General features: G+C 34.3%; 1 protein-coding gene across 3 annotated transcripts in view; it reads left to right on the forward strand.

The window, feature by feature from the left end:
• LOC149130320 (uncharacterized) overlaps positions 1-20,409 on the forward strand; it is a 148,204-nt gene that overhangs the window by 91,125 nt on the left and 36,670 nt on the right. For all 3 annotated transcript variants that reach the window (XM_089345181.1, XM_089345182.1, XM_089345180.1), the window contains exons 28-33: positions 4,333-4,490; positions 6,433-6,547; positions 7,440-7,558; positions 8,567-8,661; positions 12,617-12,669; positions 20,189-20,346. In XM_089345181.1, the coding sequence (XP_089201307.1) occupies positions 4,333-4,490; positions 6,433-6,547; positions 7,440-7,558; positions 8,567-8,661; positions 12,617-12,669; positions 20,189-20,346 (698 nt within the window). The remainder of the gene's footprint in view (positions 1-4,332; positions 4,491-6,432; positions 6,548-7,439; positions 7,559-8,566; positions 8,662-12,616; positions 12,670-20,188; positions 20,347-20,409) is intronic.

Here is a 20,409-nt window from a genome sequence, read left to right on the forward strand (position 1 = left end):
TCATATATTCAAAATAAATGGAAGTGGAGAGACAAGTTACTGAAGAGATTGCAAGAGTGCAATGAAATAATTTAACAAAAAACTATATAAATTAATAAAGGACTGAACCAGTGCGTGTGTTTATTACCGGCATAATGCCTCTCCCAAGGTTTAAATGAATTAATAAGTCCGCATTATATCCAAAGGTACATATTTTTTCTTCTGATGAAATTACACTCATGTCACATAAATGTAACTTGAATTTACAAATTTGTGATTATATTATTGTGTATCAATTGAACTGTCTGTAAGAAGCGAGAATGTGTTCTATATCTTTTAGGCGGTGAATTCCTCGCTTCCCTCCTCTTCCTGCTTGGTACTTCCTGGTATTCTTCGTCTGCTGTTTCAGTGTTTTTACTATCGTTATTTTCTTCCTCATTCTGGTATTCTCCCTCGGGCTGTTCATCTTTGACCTGCGGACAATTTACTTTTATGTGACCCCCTCGTATTACAGTGGTAGTAAGTGGGAGGTCTCCCCTCTACTCCCAATCATGATGCTATATCTTCTGGTAGCTCAATTTCATCGCCTATTCCATCCATGTCATTTTCGGTGGCTTTGATTGTCACTTCCGATTCCTAAACCCCTTCAGTTCAGTTGTTTGGTTTTTGTAGAATGTAAATTTTTGGCCTTTCGTCCGAATTCGTTAAAATTGCAGCTATAAACCATATTTCCTTTCTCCCGAGAGGCACCCTGTCAATCCTGACTTTCGCATCAAGCTTGCCGAGACAGCTTGGCAGGAGAACCCATTTGTCCGACCTCAATGGCGTCGCGGTGTGCTTTTTTCCGTCCTCCCACTGTATTAACTGTCTGCTTTCCTCCACTATGCATTCAACCACCACCATCTCCTGAATTTCAAGGTTAACGTTGGCAGCGTTGTTTGGCAGGCTGGCTACAGAAGCGTAGGTCCCGGATCTAGCAGGCTCGGGCGTCTGCATTATTTTACTTGTTCCGCACCTAAGTAGGGGAAAAACAGCAAACAGATATCACAGCACGTAGGCAAAACAACGAATTCATCACTAGGCCCAAAGCATTGTTAAAGAACAGGGTAAATTGGATAGGTTGTACATAGGCAGTACTGTTAATTTTAAAGCGAGGTATAGAACCCATATGAATTGAGTTGCTTCATTGAGTTCGGTTGTTAAACCACTTGGTTTAACAACCGAACTCAATGAAGCAACTCAATTCATATGGGTTCTATACCTCGCTTTAAAATTAACAGTACTGCCTATGTACAACCTATCCAATTTACCCTGTTCTTTAACAATGCATATATATATAGTATTAGTAATCACAGAGAATCCGTCAAGGGGACATAACCTAGGATTTCTACAATTACAGGATTTATTAATCCCTATAACTAATACTAATACGACTTATCTTCCTTTTTTTTCAAAATAACTTTTTAATGAAATGAACTTTTTTGACATATTTTTAATCGTGTGGAGTAAAAAAATATTTTTAGTCGAGCATATTTTATTTAGGATTTTAGTCGCATAACACGCGTTAAAATCGATTGTATATACCTATTTGATCGGCCGTTATATATATTTGTATTTTTATATGCATATATATTTTTTACCTTCTGTGTTGTTATGTAGGTGTTCTTTTTGTATGTTAAAGGCCATTGTATTTTTATATATGATCAGATGTATGGAAGCGAGGACTCGAATTTGATGTATTTTCTGTAATAAACGGTTTTTTTCTTTTCTCTGTCTCAGTTTCCATTGAACACTTTCTTTTTGACAGTCTTATAAAAGCTTCTGTCTTATTAAAAAGAGGCAAAACTTATTTCTTGCGTATATATATATATATAAGCATATATGTGTACCAGACCTGACCAACTGTGTAAGCACAATTAAGTGCGAAAACAACCGAGATAACGTAAACAATGAGATATAACACGGTAAACAGGACATGCGCATCGAGAACGATCCTTCATCGATTGTCGGCTGCCAATCTACTCCTCATTTCAAGCATTCAACGAGAAGGAGTCTCCGAATTTTTGATTTTATGGATGGTCAAATCGGAAACAAAACAGAACAGTGGAGACATACAAGGAAACCGAACGAAAACAAACATTGAACCTCAGTAGACTACAACGGGAGGAAAATAATGAACGCCTGAGACAAATATTTTCTTTGAAAAGAGAAAAGAGAGAAGAGAGAAATAGAAGATGTCCACTGCCTAGAACATCGTGCAGGAAAAGAAGGGTTGTCACGTGAGGGAAAGAAAGATGGACGATGACACGTGAGAGCAATGAGAGAAAGAGAGAAAAAACAGAAAGAAGTGATACATGCAAAACGGTGAAAGTGAAAAAATAGAGAAGGATCGGTGAGAAAACAGTATAGTTCCATGTATATCTATCTATCTATCTATCTATCTATCTATCTATCTTTATATATATATATATATATATATATATATATATATATATATATATCGAGAGAGAGAGAGAGAGATAGAGAGAGTGAAAGAGAGACAAAGAGAGATAAACATATAGGCACAAGTGTAGTTCTGTCGTAAGAAACTTGCTACCCAACCACGTGATTCCGGGTCCATTCCCACTCCATGGCAACTTGGGAAATAGACTTCTGCTGTAGCTTCGGGTGACCAAAGTATTGTTACATGATTTCGTAGACGGAAACTAAAAGAACTCCGTCGCATATCTATGTATGTGTGTATGTATTTATGTATGTATATATATATATATATATATATATATATATATATATATATATATATATATATATATATATAATTATTACAATTAAAAGGGTAAAGGTTTATCAATTTATTAATTTATTAATTAATTAACAATTAATAATTTTTACCAAGCCCTTCGGTATGTAAACACCATTATCGGTGGAGAACTTATTTAAAAGTTCTTATACATATAAATGTATAAAAAGCTTTTTAGCTGCTATTTCTGAACTTCGGTATGTGGTGAAGCAACTGTTTGGTAATCCCTTAATTATGTTTATATATATATCTATATATATCTATCTATGTATCTATCTATCTATCTATGTATCTATCTATCTATCTATCTAGCTATCTATCTATCTATCTATCTATATATATATATATATATATATATATATACACACAAACACATATAAATGTATACGTGTGTTTGAATATGTATATGTCTGTATGTCTGTGTTTGCCGCCCATCGCTTGACAACTGATTTTGGTGTGCTTACGTCACCATAACTTAGCGTTCGATTCTGCAAAAATGCCGATGTAATAAGTTCTAGGCTTAAAAGAAATAAGTCCTGGAGCCGAACTGTTCGACTATTGGAGTACTCTATCATTACCTCAGTTAAATTACTGAAGCATGTAAGAGAATATATATATAAATATAAATATAAATATAAATATAAATATATAAATATATATATATATATATATATATATATATATATATATATATATATATATATATATATATATATATATATATATATATATATATATATATATATATATATATATATATGATGTATTCACAATATATTCTTTCACAAGCTAATTGGCTAATCAAGACACCGTTGCTTATTCTGACACTGGTTTTCTATACATCGTCAGTGCGGCGATGAGTAGTGGCTATATCTAGCAGTAGAATGTCCGTCACTGAGGAGATAAATGAAGATCAAAATCAACTGAATTTGCGGTCGCGGCGCTATAGCTTTTGAGGATAAACAAACAAGAGATATTTCTGCACAAAATAACAATATGAAAGATTCTTTGATCGTAAATACTGCAGTGAACATTCTTCTAACAGAATATCCACGTATAATTGAGAATAAACATTTGCAATGAATCGTACGTCATGGATTATATTTCAAATAGATCGTTACTTGTTAAATTGCATATGTTATTAATGTCTATATCACATACAGGGATAAAAAAATACACACACGCATACAACAACAATAACAACACACATCCATATGCGTGTGTATGCATGTATATCCTGATTTGTAATACAGGCACAGCCATGTACACTACATGGCGCAATGTCCTAGGCGGTTATATTGACGTCAGTACGTAATATATTACTGTTAGAATCTCTCCCGAAGTATAGAAACTATTATCTGATACACATCAGATCCTATACATTGGTATTCATTTTTGATAAAGAAAAGTTTGTCTACTCAAGCAGTAGCAGGGAATGGTGGAATTTAGATTCATAAAATTCGATTCATAAAATTTTCATGTAATGAAATATCGTGGTAGGCATTGTTGAAACTAATTATATTGTTTTAATCACTTTTACTATTCTATTTCAGAATAGAGAAACAGAAAGAGATATTTAGTATTAATTGCTCAGTAACAGATAATATTACTAAAGATGAAGTTTCGATACAAATTTCCGAAGCTTTGAACACATCACAGACATTAGGTAATCTGGGAATTCAGCGAGATGAGATGGAATTGATTGGTGAAAGTAAGTAGTACGTTTCTTGCCATTTTTATAGCCATCACAATCATCATCATCACAATTATTATCCACGACGACGTCGTCGTCGTCATCAGCATCATAATAGGGTAATACTATTAAGAATACTCACAAACACATAAATACAAACACCCACACACAAACAAACATGCGCACACACACACACACACGCACACACACACACACACACACACACACACAACTCATATACACACCAACACACATTTTCACCTTTTGTCTCAAGTCAATAATGTGTTTTGTGATTTTATTTATAATGTTCTTTTTTCTTCTTTCCATTGTCAGCTGAATCTTTTACTCATTTTAGTTTGATTTATGGAAATTTCTACAAGAGATAGGTGTTTTCTACCTATTCTCTGTGTATCTAAGTCTTTTGGAGACAAAGTAGGACAATATTGTTGAAGTAGAATCGCAAAGTACCCAGTTACGCCAATACCCCACGCTAACTCGTAATTTTTTAACAGAATTGGAAATGAGTTAAGCTAAATTTCAAATCATGGCTCAGAGAATCGGAACAAATAGCATGAAGCAGTCTCGCATGACGTACCTTACAACTCTGTCAATTTGTTGCCTACAAACTGTACGGAATATTTCTGGCTTTAATTGCCAGTTAGAAGCAATCACGGCTAGACATTTATTCATGTTTTCTTTTTCAGACGAAGAATAATTCTAAATATCAATAACATATTTTGCATAATATTTACTTATTTAATATAAGGTCTTAAAATCTTGTCCCAATTCATGGCTGTTGTCTTTATCAGATGTTCCTCTTGAAACATTCTCGAATAATAAGTTACCTATTCATTGTTAAGTGAAGGTGATTGATTCAGTGCCTAGAACATCGGGCTCACAATCATGATATAGTGAGTTCGATTCTCAGACGGTGGTGGATGTTGTGTTCTTGAGTAAGACAATTCTTACCAAACTCATAGAAGATGCAGGAACACTCTGACATATCTGAAAGGAAGTAAAATCAGGCCATGCTTAGCTGAAAAATGTATGTCTTCTTATACTTTCATAAGCTCAAAAAGCAAAATATCTGGAAGATGCCCTCAGAATCAAAAGTTCATTGGGCATCGTAGTCCGGTATATTTCTGAACTAGAGAATAATCGACACCCACAAGAAAGTTACAAGTTCATACTAAGTGAACACTAATTCAAAGAAAACACATCTACACAATGCCGAATAATGATATCAGGTCTTTCACTATACTTCGTTTAGTTTTCTATCAATACATTTTAACACCGATATCAGTTGAACAGTCGCTACGAGCCAATACCTTCATTGTGACCAGTCATTTCTTTTGCATGTAATATTGCTCCATGATGTAAAAAATATTAGCACATACGCATGGCTATATGTGTATATAAACGTATGTTTATATGCCTATCTTTGTATTGAACAGAGAATCGGATGTTGTTATACATCAATTGTCAGAATGTAGTTCTTCGGCAGCTTTGGAATTGATGAGCCACTTTTGAGGGAATTAATTAAAAGTCTATTTAGGTTAAGCCTGGTTTTCCCTACAAGTATTACATAAAATTATAAAGTGTGTTTCGTTATATATTCGGAGGTTTTCATCTTTGTATTCGTCTGTCACAAAATATGTTAAGAAATCATTATATATCATCGGCCTAAGAACAGCTAGCACATCCAAATTGTACTACTGCTGCTACTACTATTACTACCTGCTGCAGCTACTACTACTACTACTACTACTACTACTACTACTACTACTACTACTACTATAACTGCTGATGCTGTTGCTGCTGCAGCTACTACATTTACTACTAAAACTACCACCACCACCACCACAAACAACACTATTATAACTATTCATTTCCAGTATATAAACCACATCAATGAATTCCCTAATAAGTATCTCATATTAGCGTTTTCTTTCTTTTTCAGTGGTTTGTAATGAAAACACAACATCAACCAACAGTCATACTTTCTACTGGCCAATGACAAAAGTAGGAACTAATGTGACGATCCCATGTGGTGCAAATATATCAACAAGACATTGGTTCGTTTGTATTGTGTACTTCTTTCCAAATTTCGATGTTTCAGTGAGAGAATGTTCTATGATATAATAAATAAAACATCTACATAGATTAAGACGATAGCATTAATGTGCGTCTAATCAAAACATTTAACGCTGCCATTTTATATTTTAGGCAGTATGTGACATACTTTTTGTCTTGGTTACACGAGCAACATTTGCTTTCTTCCCAATATTAGAAAAGGTTTTCAAACATTTGTTGTCTAGATTCATATCATTGCCTGGACTTTCAGGTCACAAAATAAATGTAGGGGAGGAAACACAAATCTAGACGCAGCAAATTCTATTTAATTCAGAATATTATTATTTATTCAAGTTTTATTTATTCAATGTTTTCTTACTGTAGAGCAACATGTTTTGTTACTATATGGTTACTATAGAGTGGAGACCGAAGAAAGAAAATCATCGTGGGGCCTGACTCAGCATTTTGACATTTCTGTCCCTTCGTCTACGCTATCCTATGTGCTAAGCATGTAAAATGTTCGTCATGGAGTCTGAATTTCATAAGTTTTCACTCACCTAGGATTAATATCATGGTGCTTTAATACTTCCTCAGCCATACAGTTCCGACATCTTATATTAAAAATGTCTTAATAACAAAAAAATAATAAATAACAGCATATGTTGCAATTATTTACTCTAAACCTTAGGTAGATCTTTTAAAAAGACTTTGAGGATAGGGAGTAGATTAAATAACAGATTACTGACAAAATGCTTTGAAGTTATCTTAGTTCTACTAAATTGTGAGTTTATACGACTAATCAGTTAATAGTTTTTCTGACGTTTCTATAAGATTCATGAAATACAAATGCATAACCACGTCTGATATTTTATATTTATTTTGTTGTTCCTCTAGCACGGCGGTAGACCTAGAAATGCAAAAGTGTTCCCCATTTACTAGTATCTGGCAAGAACCAGATATGTCACAATGTTATACTTCAGGGGGCACCACTGAAAAACCGAATAACACTACACGTGAGTATCTCGAAGTACGCATACAATAGGAGTGGTAGCAGGAGGGATAATAGTAGGAGGAAGAATAGTAGCAGAGAGAGTAGAAGGAGGAGACTTATATGTGGAATAAGTGTATGTCTTTGTATTTGAATTTCGTTCCGACCACTTTACGTGTGCGTGAGTTTGTATATCTGTGTAGTTATGTCAGGTCAGTGATCGGAGCACGTGCTTTGCATAGCGTCATCGCATCCACGATTTACACGTATAAGATCGGGTCGTCTCGGGGAAGAATACAATCAAACTAAGCTGATGATCGCGAATCATACAAGTAACAGATTGCATTCTAGTTTCTTAGTACAGTCTACAGTTCGATACGAAATCCTATGAATAATAGCGCATGCGAAGCATTCCGGTTCCAAAGAGCCCAGGTAGCTCCTAAGGGCAAGGTACAGTGACTAGATTTGTAAATGTAGAGCAAGGTACAGTAGACGAGAAACCTTTGTTCACCTACTCAAACCTTGTCACACGCCAAATACTATCATCCTGTCAAGCGGCAATTGAACCTATTAAACCCGCTTTCATTATATTCTGTATAATATTTCATTGGATAATGAAGTGTATGCATTACAGATATTACTGATATGCATCGCTTTTTTTTTATACATTACGTTCTGTCAGTGTTTATAAAATATCATCAATGGTGCAGTGTACATCGCTTTATGAAACAGTCTGATGAACTAAGCAATAGAATATAAACAGACGGATTTTCCAGGCTTTTATCAACCCTATCATTTCTCTGATGCCATTAAGAAAGGAAATGAAATTGCGTGGTGTTCATGCGTTTTCCAGATGGAAATGAACTGAATTAATGTAATGAAAGTTTCTCTCGCTTCAATACGAGTAACAACACTGCTATTAGAGAGATATTTATGTTTATACCTAAATTTTAACACTCAGTACATCTGTGGCGTGTGTCTCCTTTATAATTGTAATGATTGATATTCTCTTCTATTTTGTATCTTTTTATAGGCTGGACGAATTCCTTTCAATTTCATCTGATTTACAATTCGACATTTAAGAATATCAAAGATGATATAAAAGCTGCTGAAAACGTATCTAGAACTGTGAGTAGCCATCTCATCTTTAAGGCTTATAATCTGTTTAACTCTCTCTCTCTCTCTCTCTCTCTCTCTCTCTCTCTCTCTCTCTCTCTCTCTCTCTCTCTCTATCTCTCTATCTCTCTTTATTCTCTTCACATAGATACACACACGTATACATATGCACACGCACAGACACACATACACACATACACAAATATATCTTCTTTTATTGTATTGCTTATTCCAGTCACGTGACTGCTGTCGTAACGGCAAGTTCTGCCTGTCCGGAACCCATATATTTCAGGCTACATTTGCTCTACATAGACACATTATAACATTTCGTACTCAGGACGATCCCGGAATTGAAAATAGGGTCAACATTTTGTTCTTGAGCATTCACTGTTGGGATCTAATTTAAAAACATTTGGGTAGCTATTTCTAGCCGGTAAATCTTGGCTGATTCACGCCATCTTGGCCGGCGTTTGTTAGATGACGTCAGACATCAAGAGAGAGATAAGCAACATTCACTTTCTTTATTTTACACGTGATAAGAAATTTGGTACAAATTCCTCAACATTTGGAATTCAACTTGTGACTGGAAAAATTAAATGATTGCATTACAGAATTAATTCTCATCCGCCGGGGCTATATACTCATTATAGATTCAATTTAGTGATATCATTTAGGTCTGTTTAGTTTTGGGCCACAGGTTCAATTAGCCTTCCGTTTGAGCCAGCTCAAAATCTACGTGGTATTCGGTACTCAAGCTAGTATGTACATATATATTTATGTATGCGTGTGCGTATATATATATGTGTGTGTGTGTGTGTGTGTGTGTGTGTGTGTGTGTGTGTCTAATTCATGGAATGAACGTTAAACAACACCTGAATAATGAATTCAATAAACTCAATACCAGTTCACAGTTATGATGTTTCATATACCAATTAACCCTACATTTCTGGAAGTCTTTATATATGTGTGTTTGTGTGTGTGCGTTTGTATATATACATACATATATATACATACATATATATATATATACATACATATATATACATACATATATATATATATATATATATATATATATATATATATATATATATATATATATATATATATATATATATATATATATATATATATACATACATATATATACACATATATATAACATATACACACACACACACGCATATACATATATATATATACATATTTATATATATATACTTATATTAACACAAAAAAAACACCCAAAAATTCGCACACCGCTTTTACGACACCAACTGTTACTGCGCGTTCTTCTACCAAGTCAAATCGTCTACTCACGGTAAAGACGCACCAAACAAAAGAAACATGCACCATGCTTCATATTAGTCACGTGATCAATTACGTTATTTCTTCTTCGAGCGCGTGCATGTGTGTGCATGCGTGTGTTTCCTGAGTTCGATCCGTTGTCTGAAGTTCATTGTGCTAACGTCCTGTACCCTGATATGCATCTATATACACATGTAGATGTAAGTATGTACATATATGTGTATATACATGCATATATGTTCTTTGTATTATATATATATATATATATATATATATATATATATATATATATATATATATGTATATAAATATATATATATATATTTCTCTGTCTGTGTGTGTGAGCATGTGTGCATATATATATATATATATATATATATATATATATATATATATATATATATATATATATATATATATATATATATATATATATATATATATATATATATATATATATGTATGTATATATATATGTATATATATATATATGAATAATTTTAATTTTATATATATACTATTTTTTATCTTTTATATTTTATTTATATATATATAAATATTTATATATATATATATATATATATATATATATATATATATATATATATATATATAAATATTTATATATATATAAATAAAATATAAAAGATAAAAAATAGTATATATATAAAATTAAAATTATTCATATATACATATTTACAGACATTACCCATACATATATATATATATACATATTTACAGATTTTTGTTGGATGGTCGTTGACTGTTCAGGAGTTCATCCGCCCTTTGACAGGTCTTATTTTTCGTCCTGCAGGGTGTCCAACAACACCCTCCTCACCAAGCAAGCCTGGTGGGGTTGCCAGTTTAGTCGCCGACGACCCGACCATGCAACAGGTTGTACTGGATTACATGTTACCAGTAGCACTGAAGAGCGACCTGACATATGGGTGTGGAGTGGAGTGAAAGCATTTGAAGAGGCCAGGATGATGCAAGCAGGGCTCAAGAGATATTTAAGGAAAAATGTATAGACTGAGAAGGTGAATAACAAGGACCTTTTTGCGTGCACAGTCTGTGACAGACCATGTCTGTCCTTGGCTGGCCCCAAATCTCACCTGCGAACCCATGGAAAACAAACCTCATCCAGCTATTCTGATTATATGTCTGTGCACACGTTTGAATGTGGTGTGTGCCAGAGGGTTTGCAAATCCAATGGGGGTCTTAAAAGACATGTTAGGATCCACAATGAGCAGAACTTACTTGCATATATTGGTAGTGCAAATCAGAGGTGCAATCTGTGTGGGTGTTTTTTCAAAACACTCTCTGGTTTAAAAAGCCACATCAGACGCCATGAAAGGGCTAAGGTGTAGGTGCAGGAGGTGGTCAAACTCTGTTTAAGGAGTAGACAACCACCATATATATATATATATATATATATATATATATATATATATATATATATATATATATATATATATATATATATATATATATATATATATATATATATATATATATATATATATATATATATAAATAAGGATAAGATCGGTATTTAAAATATTGATCTTATCAAGTGGTCAGCATGGGAATAAAAACCATCAAAGGTAATAATTATTTAAAATTATAATACAGGGTATCAAGAGATACCACCACGCTGAAAAAATAGCAGTCAAATCCTGACTCCAAAACCACAATAAATGTCCGCAAGGCACGATTAGCGAAGACGAAGACCAAATAAACCAGTAAAAATAAGATAATTTCAAATCCTGGATTTCTGGCTTTGCATAAATGCTCTGCCTTCATCAGTGAAATATACTCAAGTACATAAATACAAATACATGCATATAAACAGTATACTTACATAAACGGACGTATACATACATATATATGCACCTATGCACACGACTAGCTTAAATAGCCCGCCTAAACAACTTCTCGTGCGATCCCGGACAGGATATCAGCGCAGTACTTGAGTATATTTCACTGATGAAGGCAGAGCATTTATGCAAAGCCAGAAATCCAGGATTTGAAATTATCTTATTTTTACTGGTTTATTTGGTCTTCGTCTTCGCTAATCGTGCTTTGCGGACATTTATTGTGGTTTTGGAGTCAGGATTTGACTGCTATTTTTTCAGCGTGGTGGTATCTCTTGATACCCTGTATTATAATTTTATATATATATATATTTACATATATATATATGCACATCGACAGCAGTGCACAATACGATCCAGGCTGGCGGTAACCAATGTGTTTTCATTGGTAGATGTAGTCGCCGAGAAGATTAGGTCATCCAAGAGAGGAAGAATTTCAGTGAAGAGAGAAACGAATCTGACCAATCACATCAGCGTACAACGTATGACAAAGAAAAATATGCAAAGCAAATTCGAATTTTTAAAAAAAGCAAACAAGCAGGTTATATAAGATTTACACTAAAGAAAGAGAAATAAATAAAAGGAAAATTCTGTTACGTTTGCATATACAGACATGAATACATACAAATATGTATATGTGTGAGTGTGTGTGTGTGTGTGTGTGTGTGTGTGTGTGTGTGTGTGTATTTGATTATAACTCATAACAAATAAATCTGTATTCTCAATCCATTATTGAGTCATGTCTCTTAATTTGCCCATAAATAATGTATATATGACTATTGCAGATGGAACATGAATTATTAAACTTGACAGGAGCATTCGAAGTTGAATATTGTGGGTAAGTAAAAGGGCATTTAACACGTTTATTAAAATTTTGTTTTATTTGCGATGAAAATATTCAAGTGGTCTGTGTTTTGTTGATGCATCAAATTGTACAATAACAATGTTGTACATGTGACATATAATATTCAAATTTATAATTTCAATGAACCATCTGCCTGTATTAATATTATAACAAGCGCATATATGTATATATATATATACACACACACACACATATATATATATATATATATATATATATATATATATATATATATATATATATATATATATGTATATATATGTATATAAATATAGCGAGAGAGAGAGAGACAGACAGAGTTAAATACACGTGGATGTGGACAGAGGTGTATACATACATATATCGCCGTCGTCATCATTATCATCATCATCATCAGTTTTGGTATGTTTTCCACGATTGTACAAAGTGTCCATTGAATAGAGTACTTGAAAGGGTATTGATGATCTTGTGCCCCCTTCACTTGAGAGTCCGCCTTGAAATTGCAAAGAGTAAAAGGATTAAAGGGAACGCTATGATTGAAGAAGATTAGAATAAAGAATGTGATTATTTAAGATATAATGATGTGAGAGGGTGACATTTGAGAAGAGGAAAACATTTAAAGTAGTAAGTTGGTGGTATTGGAGAGAGAGGGGGAGAGACAGCGAGGTGAGTCAGTATTCTGAGAAGGAATATTGGAAATCAGACGAAAAAGATATGATTTTTATTTGGAGTTAATCAGGGACAGCGACGGTTGTAAAGGCGATAAGAACTGTTATGTTGAAGGGTTGCAGGACTATCCTTTATTAGGTACCAGACATTCGGTTGAACGTGCTGGGTAAAGAAAATTTTAAAAAAGCGAAACAATATGTGATTGAGGAGGATCATCGAATAGAAACCACAAAGTGTAGAAACTGTCAGATAGAAAAAAAGCCAGAGAGATTTAGTAATAAATGGCTGAGGTAGAGCTAGAGAGTTTCGCAAGTGGTTAGACGAATGAAATGATTGATAGTGGTGAGTGTAAGATGAGGAGGAGATCGATCGAAAATAGAACTTTAGCTGAATTAGAATGAAGTGGATGGGTCTATATATCGTCCCTCATCCATAGGCCCAGTGGAGTGTAGAATGAAAGGGTATGTTATATATATCGAGCTTCACGGGGTGGGGGAGAAAAGAGCTAGGATGAGTTAAAAGAAAATAAACCATTTTTCGTGTTTGGATATTATCCTCTGGGTCGTGGGTGGGTGTATTCCATCCCTTCCAACGCTCTGCGGTGGTTTTTCTAGCAGCTGATGTGATCGTATGTGGTCTACCTCGTCCTGACCTGGTGGGGCAGACTCTAGTTAGGTCGTGGTGATCTAAGTATTCATTATTATAAACGAGCTTTAGGAGGAGGCCTAGTTCCCTCGTGTTCACTTCACGGAAGGTTACTTCACTTACCGAAATAATTTCAACACATCTCTCTACGGCAAAGTCAATGTCAATGGATGGATAGAGAGATACTACATCCATACTGCCTATAATACAATCTGTCAGGTCATGGGAGCAGTTACATGCTGTAGGTGCAAGTCTGAAGACCACCCTGCAGAACCATATAGTTAAATTCAATGAAAAACTATACATGCAGGTCCAGGGAGCGGCTATTGGTGTCAGTGTGGCCGGAGACGTGGCAAGCCTATTCATGACCTGGTGGGACAAAAAGCTGAAAACAACTCTCGAAGAACACTCAATAACACTCAAACTATACGGGAGATATGTGGATGACATTAACATCGTAGTCAAAACACCATCAAACATTCAGACTGAAGAGAACGAGAAGATCGTGATGGAAAACATCCAGAATATAGCTAATACAATACACCAGAGCATCAAAGTAACAATAGATTACCCAACAAGACACCTAAACATGAGACTCCCAGTACTTGACACAGAACTTTGGCTAGAAACAATTAATGACAAAGTTCAAATCCTCCACTCACATTATATGAAACCTATATCTTCAAAGTATGTTATCCATAAGAATTCGGCTCTATCACACAGTGTGAAAATCAATATATTAGTAGCCGATTTGGTTAGAATAATGAAAAACATATCCCCCCTGTGCGGTCCATGGGAGGGGCAAAAACATATTCAAGACTTCATGCATCGCATGCAATTTTCGGGATACAGCCAGAAAGATAGAATCCGGGTATACAGAGGAGCTAACAAGAAATTTGAGGAGATTGTTGTCAAAGATACAAATGGAACACAACCTAGATACCGTAACAAACAGTGGAATAGACTACAAAGGATTAGTAACAAAACAAACAAAAAGACCACGTGGTACAATACCGACAAGTTCCAGGGAGTAATGTTTGTGGACGCCACGCCACACGGAGAACTGGCCCGCAGATTTCGAAAAATCCTCAAAAGTACCAAGTTGAGGATAAATGTTATAGAAAAACCAGGGAGATCAATTAGATCAATAATATGTAAAACATATCCCTTCAGAAGAACAAGGTGTGTTGAGGAGAGTTGCATTGTGTGCAAAAATAGTCCTGGTGCCAACTGCAAAGCCAGAAATGTAGTCTACAAAATAAGCTGTATGGATGGTGAGTGTAAAAACAGAAACACCACATACATAGGTGAGACGGCAAGAAGTTTGGCTGAACGTGTAAACGAACATTGGAGGGACTATAATAATCAAAAACAAACCTCGGTGCTCTACCAGCATGCCAAAGAACAACATGGTGGTGTACTGGACAGAATTAACATAGAAATCCTGTCTAGACACCCCGGTGACGCATCTTTGCGACAAATACAGGAGTCGGTCCTCATAACTGAAACGCAACCAATTTTAAACACCAAATACACGTAGATGAGGGCCTTACAATTGCCCGTGGTTGCATGTGTTGTTCACACATATGATGCGGAATATGAACGTAAATAAATTAATTAAAAAGTCTCTATCTGATCTGATATAAACGAAATTGTTACAAACACACATATGGACGCACATACTTACATATAAGCACGAACACATAAGTGCGTGCACACATATGAGCGTGCACACATACGAGCTTGCACACACTCACATGCTCATACCAAACAGTTTCGAAACAACGCCAAAACAACGCCAGATCATATATTCAAAATAAATGGAAGTGGAGAGACAAGTTACTGAAGAGATTGCAAGAGTGCAATGAAATAATTTAACAAAAAACTATATAAATTAATAAAGGACTGAACCAGTGCGTGTGTTTATTACCGGCATAATGCCTCTCCCAAGGTTTAAATGAATTAATAAGTCCGCATTATATCCAAAGGTACATATTTTTTCTTCTGATGAAATTACACTCATGTCACATAAATGTAACTTGAATTTACAAATTTGTGATTATATTATTGTGTATCAATTGAACTGTCTGTAAGAAGCGAGAATGTGTTCTATATCTTTTAGGCGGTGAATTCCTCGCTTCCCTCCTCTTCCTGCTTGGTACTTCCTGGTATTCTTCGTCTGCTGTTTCAGTGTTTTTACTATCGTTATTTTCTTCCTCATTCTGGTATTCTCCCTCGGGCTGTTCATCTTTGACCTGCGGACAATTTACTTTTATGTGACCCCCTCGTATTACAGTGGTAGTAAGTGGGAGGTCTCCCCTCTACTCCCAATCATGATGCTATATCTTCTGGTAGCTCAATTTCATCGCCTATTCCATCCATGTCATTTTCGGTGGCTTTGATTGTCACTTCCGATTCCTAAACCCCTTCAGTTCAGTTGTTTGGTTTTTGTAGAATGTAAATTTTTGGCCTTTCGTCCGAATTCGTTAAAATTGCAGCTATAAACCATATTTCCTTTCTCCCGAGAGGCACCCTGTCAATCCTGACTTTCGCATCAAGCTTGCCGAGACAGCTTGGCAGGAGAACCCATTTGTCCGACCTCAATGGCGTCGCGGTGTGCTTTTTTCCGTCCTCCCACTGTATTAACTGTCTGCTTTCCTCCACTATGCATTCAACCACCACCATCTCCTGAATTTCAAGGTTAACGTTGGCAGCGTTGTTTGGCAGGCTGGCTACAGAAGCGTAGGTCCCGGATCTAGCAGGCTCGGGCGTCTGCATTATTTTACTTGTTCCGCACCTAAGTAGGGGAAAAACAGCAAACAGATATCACAGCACGTAGGCAAAACAACGAATTCATCACTAGGCCCAAAGCATTGTTAAAGAACAGGGTAAATTGGATAGGTTGTACATAGGCAGTACTGTTAATTTTAAAGCGAGGTATAGAACCCATATGAATTGAGTTGCTTCATTGAGTTCGGTTGTTAAACCACTTGGTTTAACAACCGAACTCAATGAAGCAACTCAATTCATATGGGTTCTATACCTCGCTTTAAAATTAACAGTACTGCCTATGTACAACCTATCCAATTTACCCTGTTCTTTAACAATGCATATATATATAGTATTAGTAATCACAGAGAATCCGTCAAGGGGACATAACCTAGGATTTCTACAATTACAGGATTTATTAATCCCTATAACTAATACTAATACGACTTATCTTCCTTTTTTTTCAAAATAACTTTTTAATGAAATGAACTTTTTTGACATATTTTTAATCGTGTGGAGTAAAAAAATATTTTTAGTCGAGCATATTTTATTTAGGATTTTAGTCGCATAACACGCGTTAAAATCGATTGTATATACCTATTTGATCGGCCGTTATATATATTTGTATTTTTATATGCATATATATTTTTTACCTTCTGTGTTGTTATGTAGGTGTTCTTTTTGTATGTTAAAGGCCATTGTATTTTTATATATGATCAGATGTATGGAAGCGAGGACTCGAATTTGATGTATTTTCTGTAATAAACGGTTTTTTTCTTTTCTCTGTCTCAGTTTCCATTGAACACTTTCTTTTTGACAGTCTTATAAAAGCTTCTGTCTTATTAAAAAGAGGCAAAACTTATTTCTTGCGTATATATATATATATAAGCATATATGTGTACCAGACCTGACCAACTGTGTAAGCACAATTAAGTGCGAAAACAACCGAGATAACGTAAACAATGAGATATAACACGGTAAACAGGACATGCGCATCGAGAACGATCCTTCATCGATTGTCGGCTGCCAATCTACTCCTCATTTCAAGCATTCAACGAGAAGGAGTCTCCGAATTTTTGATTTTATGGATGGTCAAATCGGAAACAAAACAGAACAGTGGAGACATACAAGGAAACCGAACGAAAACAAACATTGAACCTCAGTAGACTACAACGGGAGGAAAATAATGAACGCCTGAGACAAATATTTTCTTTGAAAAGAGAAAAGAGAGAAGAGAGAAATAGAAGATGTCCACTGCCTAGAACATCGTGCAGGAAAAGAAGGGTTGTCACGTGAGGGAAAGAAAGATGGACGATGACACGTGAGAGCAATGAGAGAAAGAGAGAAAAAACAGAAAGAAGTGATACATGCAAAACGGTGAAAGTGAAAAAATAGAGAAGGATCGGTGAGAAAACAGTATAGTTCCATGTATATCTATCTATCTATCTATCTATCTATCTATCTATCTATCTTTATATATATATATATATATATATATATATATATATATATATATCGAGAGAGAGAGAGAGAGATAGAGAGAGTGAAAGAGAGACAAAGAGAGATAAACATATAGGCACAAGTGTAGTTCTGTCGTAAGAAACTTGCTACCCAACCACGTGATTCCGGGTCCATTCCCACTCCATGGCAACTTGGGAAATAGACTTCTGCTGTAGCTTCGGGTGACCAAAGTATTGTTACATGATTTCGTAGACGGAAACTAAAAGAACTCCGTCGCATATCTATGTATGTGTGTATGTATTTATGTATGTATATATATATATATATATATATATATATATATATATATATATATATATATATATATATATAATTATTACAATTAAAAGGGTAAAGGTTTATCAATTTATTAATTTATTAATTAATTAACAATTAATAATTTTTACCAAGCCCTTCGGTATGTAAACACCATTATCGGTGGAGAACTTATTTAAAAGTTCTTATACATTTATAAACATAATTAAGGGATTAGCAAACAGTTGCTTCACCACATACCGAAGTTCAGAAATAGCAGCTAAAAAGCTTTTTAGCTGCTATTTCTGAACTTCGGTATGTGGTGAAGCAACTGTTTGGTAATCCCTTAATTATGTTTATATATATATCTATATATATCTATCTATGTATCTATCTATCTATCTATGTATCTATCTATCTATCTATCTAGCTATCTATCTATCTATCTATCTATATATATATATATATATATATATATATATACACACAAACACATATAAATGTATACGTGTGTTTGAATATGTATATGTCTGTATGTCTGTGTTTGCCGCCCATCGCTTGACAACTGATTTTGGTGTGCTTACGTCACCATAACTTAGCGTTCGATTCTGCAAAAATGCCGATGTAATAAGTTCTAGGCTTAAAAGAAATAAGTCCTGGAGCCGAACTGTTCGACTATTGGAGTACTCTATCATTACCTCAGTTAAATTACTGAAGCATGTAAGAGAATATATATATAAATATAAATATAAATATAAATATAAATATATAAATATATATATATATATATATATATATATATATATATATATATATATATATATATATATATATATATATATATATATATATATATATATATATATATATATATATATATATGATGTATTCACAATATATTCTTTCACAAGCTAATTGGCTAATCAAGACACCGTTGCTTATTCTGACACTGGTTTTCTATACATCGTCAGTGCGGCGATGAGTAGTGGCTATATCTAGCAGTAGAATGTCCGTCACTGAGGAGATAAATGAAGATCAAAATCAACTGAATTTGCGGTCGCGGCGCTATAGCTTTTGAGGATAAACAAACAAGAGATATTTCTGCACAAAATAACAATATGAAAGATTCTTTGATCGTAAATACTGCAGTGAACATTCTTCTAACAGAATATCCACGTATAATTGAGAATAAACATTTGCAATGAATCGTACGTCATGGATTATATTTCAAATAGATCGTTACTTGTTAAATTGCATATGTTATTAATGTCTATATCACATACAGGGATAAAAAAATACACACACGCATACAACAACAATAACAACACACATCCATATGCGTGTGTATGCATGTATATCCTGATTTGTAATACAGGCACAGCCATGTACACTACATGGCGCAATGTCCTAGGCGGTTATATTGACGTCAGTACGTAATATATTACTGTTAGAATCTCTCCCGAAGTATAGAAACTATTATCTGATACACATCAGATCCTATACATTGGTATTCATTTTTGATAAAGAAAAGTTTGTCTACTCAAGCAGTAGCAGGGAATGGTGGAATTTAGATTCATAAAATTCGATTCATAAAATTTTCATGTAATGAAATATCGTGGTAGGCATTGTTGAAACTAATTATATTGTTTTAATCACTTTTACTATTCTATTTCAGAATAGAGAAACAGAAAGAGATATTTAGTATTAATTGCTCAGTAACAGATAATATTACTAAAGATGAAGTTTCGATACAAATTTCCGAAGCTTTGAACACATCACAGACATTAGGTAATCTGGGAATTCAGCGAGATGAGATGGAATTGATTGGTGAAAGTAAGTAGTACGTTTCTTGCCATTTTTATAGCCATCACAATCATCATCATCACAATTATTATC

This window comes from Octopus bimaculoides, chromosome 29, assembly GCF_046866305.1.
Source record: "Octopus bimaculoides isolate indiv1 chromosome 29, ASM4686630v1, whole genome shotgun sequence".
In the NCBI taxonomy this organism is placed as follows: domain Eukaryota; kingdom Metazoa; phylum Mollusca; class Cephalopoda; order Octopoda; family Octopodidae; genus Octopus; species Octopus bimaculoides.